Source organism: Eimeria acervulina, genomic scaffold (genome assembly GCF_000499425.1).
Source record: "Eimeria acervulina Houghton genomic scaffold, Eah_scaff582, whole genome shotgun sequence".
Classification (NCBI taxonomy): domain Eukaryota; phylum Apicomplexa; class Conoidasida; order Eucoccidiorida; family Eimeriidae; genus Eimeria; species Eimeria acervulina.
The window spans coordinates 1,403-8,902 of record NW_013549711.1 but is presented as its reverse complement, the minus strand read 5'-3'; the positions used below and the strand labels follow the sequence as shown (position 1 = coordinate 8,902).

Below are 7,500 nucleotides of genomic sequence, written 5' to 3'. Positions count from 1 at the left end.
AGGCTAATGAACTTGCTGCCAGCAGCAGCAGCAACAGCAGCAGCAACAGCAGCAGCAGCGAGGGGAGGTTTCGTTTAACAGCTGAGGACATGTCGCGGCTGCTGCTGCGGGTGGGGGTTTGCGTGGCAGCAGACTCGGTGCTGATGCAGCAGCTGCTGCTGCTGCTCGATGAAGCAGCAGAAGGTATCGTAGACCTGCAGCTGCTGCTGCTGCTGCTGAGCCGCCGCAGCGCCAAGGAGGAGCAGGCGCTGCTTGCTGCTGCTGCTGCACTTAATTCCTGCTGCTCGTGCATCGCTGCTGCTCCCCAGGGCCGCGAGAGACTGCGCACAGAGCTGTCTGCTGCAGCAGCAGCGGGAGTTGCTGCAGCACATCCAGCAGCAGCAGCAGCAACAGCAACAGCAGCAGCAACAGGACGCAGTCTAGAGCCTGACTTTGTCGTCTCTGTGTACGCGCTTCAGCACATCTTGAGCCGATTGCTACAAGAGCAGCAGCAGCAGCAGCAAAGACAGCAGCAGCAGCAGCATGCGGCGGTTTCAGCTTCAGCAGCACCACCAGATGCAGCAGCAGCAGCAGCAGCGCTAAGCCCTTCTCACCTGCGGCTTGCCTGTTTGCTGCTGTCGCTGCGCAGCCTGCAGCATATCGTCGTGGGTGATTCACAGGGAGAGAAGGCGCTGCTGCTGCAGCAGCTAATCGATGCAGCAGAAGCAGCAGAAGCTGCTGAACTTGAGGCCTCTGCAGCTGCTGCAGCCACAGCAGATGCAACAGCAGCAGCAGCAACAGCAGCCACATTGCAACAGCCTCCTACGTCTCCTAGCGCGCACTCAACGGCATTGGTCTGCTGCAGCGTTCTGCTGCAGCACGTTGAAGCAGCAGCAGCAGCAGCAGCAGGGGGTGCGTATAGCGCCTTCACGCGAAAAGGGACACCGCCTGCAGCAGCAACGGAACGGCGAGCTCCAGCAGCAGCAACAACAGCAGCAGCAGCAGCAGCAGCAAGTAGCAGCAGCCCACCCTTTTCAACTCCGTCTGATGCTGTTGCTGCAGCACGAGCCCGGCAAACTGCAGAGAAGGCAGAAGGTGCAGCAAGTGAACTGCTGCTTTTGTGGAAGCGTCAGCAGCAAAACAATCGGCAACAGCAGCAGCAGCAGCAGCAACAGCAGCATGAGATCCCCCCTGGGTGCTTGCTGGTGCTGCGGTGTCTGTACGTCCGCCTGCTGCTGGGCTCCATTGGCTGCAGCGACGTCGTGGCTGTGCTGCAGCAATACTTGCGCAGAGAGCAGCAGCCTGCTGCAGCAGCAGCAGCAGCGATGCCTCCGTTGCCGCTGCAGCTGCAAGGTATCGACAGCGTAGACACCGCATTGAGTGTATGGGCTGCTCTGGGCATCCCTACGCCTCCTGCTGCTGCAGAGGGGGCTCTTAGTTGGCTGCTTTCTTTTGTTTCCAGCAGCAGCAGCAGCAGCAGCAGCAGCAGCAGCAGTGGAGGCGCTTTGATGGAAGCAGCGCATGCAGCGTTTGCTGCTCTTCATATGCGCCGCCACAGTTTGCTGCTGTGGCTCGACGTGCCTTGTGGGCTTGCTGCAGCAGAAGCAGCAGTATTTGGTGCAGCAGCAGCAGCAGCAGCAGCAGCACCCACCGATACCCTGGGAGGGCTTCCTGTTGAGGGCCTTGAAGACTGCTTGTCTTCTTCCCGCTGCTACCGTCCGCTGCAGCAGCTGCTGCCTGTTGCTGCAGCAGATGCGCAGCTGGTTGCTGCAGGACCCTGCAGCAAACTTGGGGGGTTTTCGTCGACCTCAGATGATAGTGCTGCTGCTGCTGCTGCTGCTGCTGAATTGCTGCTGCACGAGCTGCAGCAGCGAGCCACCGCGTTCCGAGCAGCATTGCTGCAGCAGACGCGCGGGGGCCATGCTGCTCTAGCAGCAGCAGCAGAAGCAGCAGCAACAGCAGCAGGTTTACCTGCAGCGGAGGCTCTTACTAACGGTAGACCCATCCCAGAGGAGGCCCGTCGGTGGGTTGTGGCCGTGCAGCAGCAGCAGCAGCAGCAGCAGGAGCCTTGGCTAGTAACGAAAGGGTTGCTGCTGCCTGAAGAGTGGAGGCAGGCGCAGACTGCTGCACTTAGCCTCCCTCCCTTCGTGCTCTTTGCTGCTTTGCTTGCTGCCAACAAACAGCAGCAGCAGCAGCAACAGCAGCAGCAGCAGCAAGTGCAGCAGGAGTCGCTGCAGTTGACAACTGCACAGACAGCCCGAGGCCTCGAGACTGTCCTTGGCCTCCCCCCACACGTAAGAGCGGAGCAGCAGCAGCAGCAGCAGCGACAGCAGCAGCAACAGCAACAGCGTATAGATAAACAAGGCAGAGGAGTTTAATAAGTGGTGCTGCTGCTGGCTGCTGGTGAATGTGTGCGTTTGCTGCTGCATGCATGCGTTTGTGCTGCGCTGCAGCTAAGTGTATTGGTCGCGCTGCTGCTGGATATAAGAGGCGAAGACCTCATCAGCTACACGGACTTCAGAAGGCTGCCTTCTTACTTGCATGCAGCAGCACGTGCTGCTGCTGCTGCTGCTGGAGGTGCTGCTACAGCAGCAGGGGCGCGTGGAGCCTCGACGAGCAGCACCCCGTGGTGGCTGGAGGCGCTGCTGCAGGGACCAAGGCAGGCAACACAAACAGCAGCAGCAGCAGCAGCAGCAGCAACAGAACTCAGGGACGACTTGCTGCTGCTGCTTGCTGCAGCACGCATTCGTGGGGGCTTCAATAAAGCCCTCAGTGGTCTTAATATATACACTGCAGCAGGAATGCCTATTGCTGCTGCTGAGACAGACAAAGTAGGAGAGCACCTTCTGCTGCTGCTTCTGCTGCTGCTGCCACCGCTTCTATGTTCCTGCGTTTGCTCCTGTTGCTAGTGCTGTTGCTGCTGCTGCTGTTGCTGTTGCAGCCAATGCATGTGCGTACAGCTTTGCTTGTTGCTGCAGGTGCTGCTGCGTCTTGGTATGAGGCCCACAGCAGCTCGATCGCTACAGCTGCTGCTGCAGGCAGCAGCAATGAGCAGCAGCAGCAACAGCATCAGCAACAGCAGCAGCAGCAGCAACGGCCCATCTTTGTCAGTGCTGGAGCACTGGCTGCATGCAGCGCAGCAGCTGGCTCCTCTTGTGCTGCAAGATGTCTTCTGCTGTCTCTTCAACTCGCAGCCCTTCTCTCCTGCTGCTGCTGCTCCTCACGAGTCAGCCTCCCCCACAACTGCTGCTGCTGCTGCTGCTGCTGTCGCCTATTTCTGGTGCCTCACGTGTTGCTGCTGCTGCCATTTCTGCTGCTGCTCCTGCTGCTATGCTCTCTGCGGGTGTGGTGCTGCGCTCAATGCAAAGGGAGCGGTTGCTGCTGCTGCTTCTGACGTATGCTATATGCTCCTACATGCTGCTGCTGCTGCTGCTGCTGCTGCTGAATGCATGCAGGGAGGGAAGCTGGAGTGTATGGGAAGGGCAACGCGCTGCTGCTCTCATTGAAGCAGCGGGGCTCAGCGCGCTGGCGTCCCCGGCAGCAGCAGCACCTGCAACAGGTAGCAGCAGCAGCAGCAGCAGCAAAACTGAGGCGTCGCTGCTGGACCCTTGTAGGATCCGCAGCAGCTACAAAGCATTTCAGCAGCAGCACCACGAGCTGCTGCTGCTGCTACTGCGGTCTCTGCGCGCAAACAACATATCTATTGAGACATTCTGCTGCAGCCGTCTGCTGCAGCAGCAACTGCAGCAGCAGGGCGCTAATGCTGCACCACCGACGCCCGAAGCAGCTGCTGCTGCTCTCCTTAGGCGCATCAAATACCACGTTATCCCAACAGCAGCAGCAGCAGCAGCAGCAGCAGCAGATGTGTCGCGCTGGGTTTTTGTGGAAGAGTGCACTTTGCTGCTGCTGCCTACCCTCAGCAGCAACTGCAGCAGCAGCAGCAGCAGCGGCAGCAGCGCTGTGGGTGCTGTAAGTAGGTCCCTTCATTTGCTGTTTGACGCAGCAGATCCGAAGGCGAGAGGCAGTGTCTCTGCTGCTGCGCTGCAGCTGCTGCTGCAGGATGCTGAGCTGCTGCAGCTGCAGCGCGACAGCAAAGCCCTTGTTGCCTTAAGGCGGCTTGAGGCCCAGGAAGCCCAGCAGCAGCAGCAGCAACAGCAGCAGCAGCAGCTTGACGTAGCAGGCAGCGGCGGTATCTTCGAGCTCGCAGAGCTGTTGAACGAGGCCCCCTCCAACCAACAGCAGCAACAGCAGCAGCAGCAGCAGAGGCTAAGCGCAACAGCACTTCGGTCTCACCCGGCGCTGCAGCGGCTGCGAGAGAAGATGCTGCTGAGCAGCTGGACCTTCGCAGATCTGTGCATACACTTGGGCTGCAGCACCTCAGCAGCCCGCACGCTGACCTGCAGCAGCAGCAGCAGCAACAGCAGCAGCAGCAGCAAGGGGCTCTGTCTGTACAGAACGGCCTTCCGCAGAGCTGCTGCTGTTCGTGCTGCACTCGTCAGCAGCGCAGCAGCAGATGATTTGTTTGATCGCCTTGCGGTGGCTGAGGAGGCCCCCGTTCGCGTTGCAGCAAGGCGAAGCAGCAGCAGCAAGAAGCAGCAGCAGCAGCAGCGGGACCACTGGGCCCTCCCTCTGCTGCATGTACAAGACCTTCTAGCTGCTCTTGCTTCTTCAAAACAATTTTGGGGTGTCTGCAGCAGCGCTGCCTGTCGGGTTCTCTTCCTGTTGCTGCGGCAGCGCTTAGCTTCGATGCAGCAGCAGCAGCAACAGCAGCAGGAGCAGCAAGCTCTAGGGGGGGCCCCCCAAACAGAAGCGGAGCTGCTCGCGGACCTCCTTGCAGCAGCCGAGCATAACTTGAGAAGCAACCCGGAATATCAGCAGCAGCAAGCAGCAGCAGAGGCAGCAGCAGCAGCAGCAGCAGCAGCAGGTGGAGCGCAGGTGCTGGTGTCGCGCTTGGTGTTGCAGCACGCTGCAGCAAACCTTGCACAGGGCCTTCTTATTGCTGCCGACCTCGATGCCCTTGCGGACTGGTAAGGAATGCTGCCACTGCTGCTGTTGCTGCTGTTGCTGTTGCTGCTGCTGCTGCTGTTGTTGCTGTTTATTGCTGCAGCAGCAGCTATTGCTGCAGCTGAGATACAGTGCATCTTAGCTCTTCACGAGCCCTTGCTGCCTTCAAGCAGCAGCACCAGCTTCTGCTGCTTATGCCACTCCCGTTGCTGCTGCTGCTGCTGCTGCTGCTGCTGTGCAGGTGCGGGACTGACCAGGGTTTACCTGCTGAGGTGTGCGATGTCTCGCTGCTGTTCCGGGCAATGGAAGACGCAGCAACTCGCAGCAGCAGCAAAAACCGCCAGCTGCTGCAGTGTCTTGCCTCAGGGGCCCTTGCTGCTGCAGCCGCACAGGTCAGCAGCAGCATTCATCATTCTGCTGCGGTTGATGCTGCTGCAGCTGCTGCTGCAGCAGCAGAATAAACAGATCCAAGCTGTTTCTTTCTCTTGTTGTCTTTGGTATGCATTGTTGCTGCTGCTGCTGCTGCTGCTGCGGTGTCTGTACAGGTTGGCTGGAGCTCCCCACAAGGCCCGGCTGTCTCCTTGATGGATGCTGCAGCAGCTCTTGAGGGTCGAGGGCACCGCATATTGCCTGACGAGCTGCTGCTGCTGCTCTCATCCTTACAGCAGCAACAGCAGCAGCAACAGCAGCAGCAGCAGCAGGGGCAGCTGCTGTTTGATTCGCAGCAAGGGCTACTGTATGTACAGCCTCTTCAGGCAGCCCTGCAGCGGCACCTTCTCTCGTCACGCCCAGCTGCTGAAGATAGCAGCAGCAGCAGCAGCAGCTGTGCCAGTATGCGTTGTGATGGTGTTCTGCTGCAGCTGTTGCTGCTGCGTATGCGAGCGGTTGCTGCTCTACATTCGCTCGATGTGCTGCAGCTCTTTGCTGCTGTTTGCTGCAGCAACGCAGCAGCAAATAACCCAACAGCAGCAAACTGGAGGGAAGCACTTCAAGCCACACTGTGGGGCGTGCTTGGGCGTTGCTGCTGCTGCGACTGCAGCAGCAGCAACAGCAGCAGCAGCAGGGGACAGTGCGTGTGCGTGGAGGCTGCAGTGCAGCGTCTGATGCTGCATGCAGCAGACAGCAAATCCTTACAGGAGCTGCTGCTGCTGCAGCTGCCAGAGCTGCAGCAGCAGCTGCCACCTCTATTCTTGGGGCTGGGTTCCGAACAGCAGCAGCTACAACAACTGCAGCAGCTGCAGCAGCAGCAAGGATGCCGGGTAACTGCCGAGGAGTTTAAGGCCTTCTTCGCCCGCAGGGGCAGCAGCACAGCAGCAGAACTCTGGCTGCTGCTGCTGCAGCAGCAGCAGCAGGCTGGAGACGAGAGCAGCTACCCTCACACAGTAAGCAGCTTCACCGCGAGGCATTGTGTTGCTGTTCGTATTGCTGCTGTTGCTGCACTCGCCGCTGCTGCAGTTACCTTACGTGCTATTGCTGCAGTTGTTGTTGCTGCAGCTGCTGCTGGTGGGCTTTATGCTGGTTTTTTGGTGTTGCTGCTGCTGCTGTTGCTGCTGCTGCTGCAGGTCTCTTTGTCTGCATGCCTAGAACTCCTGGCTCTATTCATGGAAGATGCGCAGCAGCAGCAGCAGCAGCAGCAGCGTAGCAAGCTGCTGCTACATTTGAAGGCATCTCCTGAGGTTGCTGCAGCACGAACTGCGCTGCTCACATCCACGCAGCAGCAGCAGCAGCAGCAACTGGCTCGGCTTGCTGAAGCAGAAAGCATCCTCAGGCGCACTGCGCAGACAGCACGCCGACGCGCGCGAGCAGCAGCAGCAGCAGCAGCAGCAGCAGCAGCAGGGGGATCAGCTGCAGCAGCTGCAGCAGCAGACGAAGGTGCAGCAGCAGAAGGAATTGTAGGGCCTCTGTATAAGGCCCTAGCGTCTTCATACTGTCAGCACCATTTGCTGCTGCAGATCAGCAAGCCGCGCATAGTCTGCAGGGCAGCAGCAGCAGCAGCAGGTGGTGGTGCTGGTGCTGCTGCCTCAGGCCTTTCTGCTGCCTTCAGCATGCACTGCAGCTTTTTTGGATTCGATGAGCAGCTACACACGGAGTTTCCTGCAGCAGCAGCAGCAGGAACAGCAGTAACAGCAGCTGCAGCACCAGCAGAGGCAGCACCTCCAGAGCCGCTGCTGCTGCTGCGCTCCTCACTGCCGTCAGAGCTGCCAGCGCAGTGCAGCAAAAGCAGCAGCAACAACAACAACAGCTTCTGCTGCATCTCGGGAAGGGAAGCTGCTGGTGCCCTTCAGACGTTGCTGCGGCCGGACGAGTCGCTCCTTCTGCTGCGAGTACAGCAGCAGCAGCAGCAGCAGCAGCAGCAGCAAGATGGAGGCGAGTGCTGGGTGGGCAGCTTGCCGGTTAGGGTTTTGCTGCAGGCAGTGGAGGATGAAGATTCTGCTGCTGTTTTCTGGGGCTGCTGCTGCAGACGCGTGCTTCTGCTGCAGCGCCAAGAGGCGCCACTGCCGGGGGCTCCTTGCTTCA

The 7,500-nt window shown here is 59.6% G+C and overlaps 1 protein-coding gene across 1 annotated transcript in view; it reads left to right on the top strand.

The window, feature by feature from the left end:
• The window catches only part of EAH_00043480 (hypothetical protein, conserved), a gene marked incomplete at both ends in the record, with an annotated part of 12,139 nt that overhangs the window by 3,237 nt on the left and 1,402 nt on the right, over nucleotides 1-7,500 (top strand). Inside the window, 7 exons of the mRNA XM_013394974.1 lie at nucleotides 1-2,273; nucleotides 2,433-2,810; nucleotides 2,958-3,259; nucleotides 3,435-5,006; nucleotides 5,225-5,375; nucleotides 5,529-6,365; nucleotides 6,546-7,376. The exon at nucleotides 1-2,273 is cut by the window's left edge and continues 602 nt beyond it. Of these exons, the coding sequence (XP_013250428.1) occupies nucleotides 1-2,273; nucleotides 2,433-2,810; nucleotides 2,958-3,259; nucleotides 3,435-5,006; nucleotides 5,225-5,375; nucleotides 5,529-6,365; nucleotides 6,546-7,376 (6,344 nt within the window). The remainder of the gene's footprint in view (nucleotides 2,274-2,432; nucleotides 2,811-2,957; nucleotides 3,260-3,434; nucleotides 5,007-5,224; nucleotides 5,376-5,528; nucleotides 6,366-6,545; nucleotides 7,377-7,500) is intronic.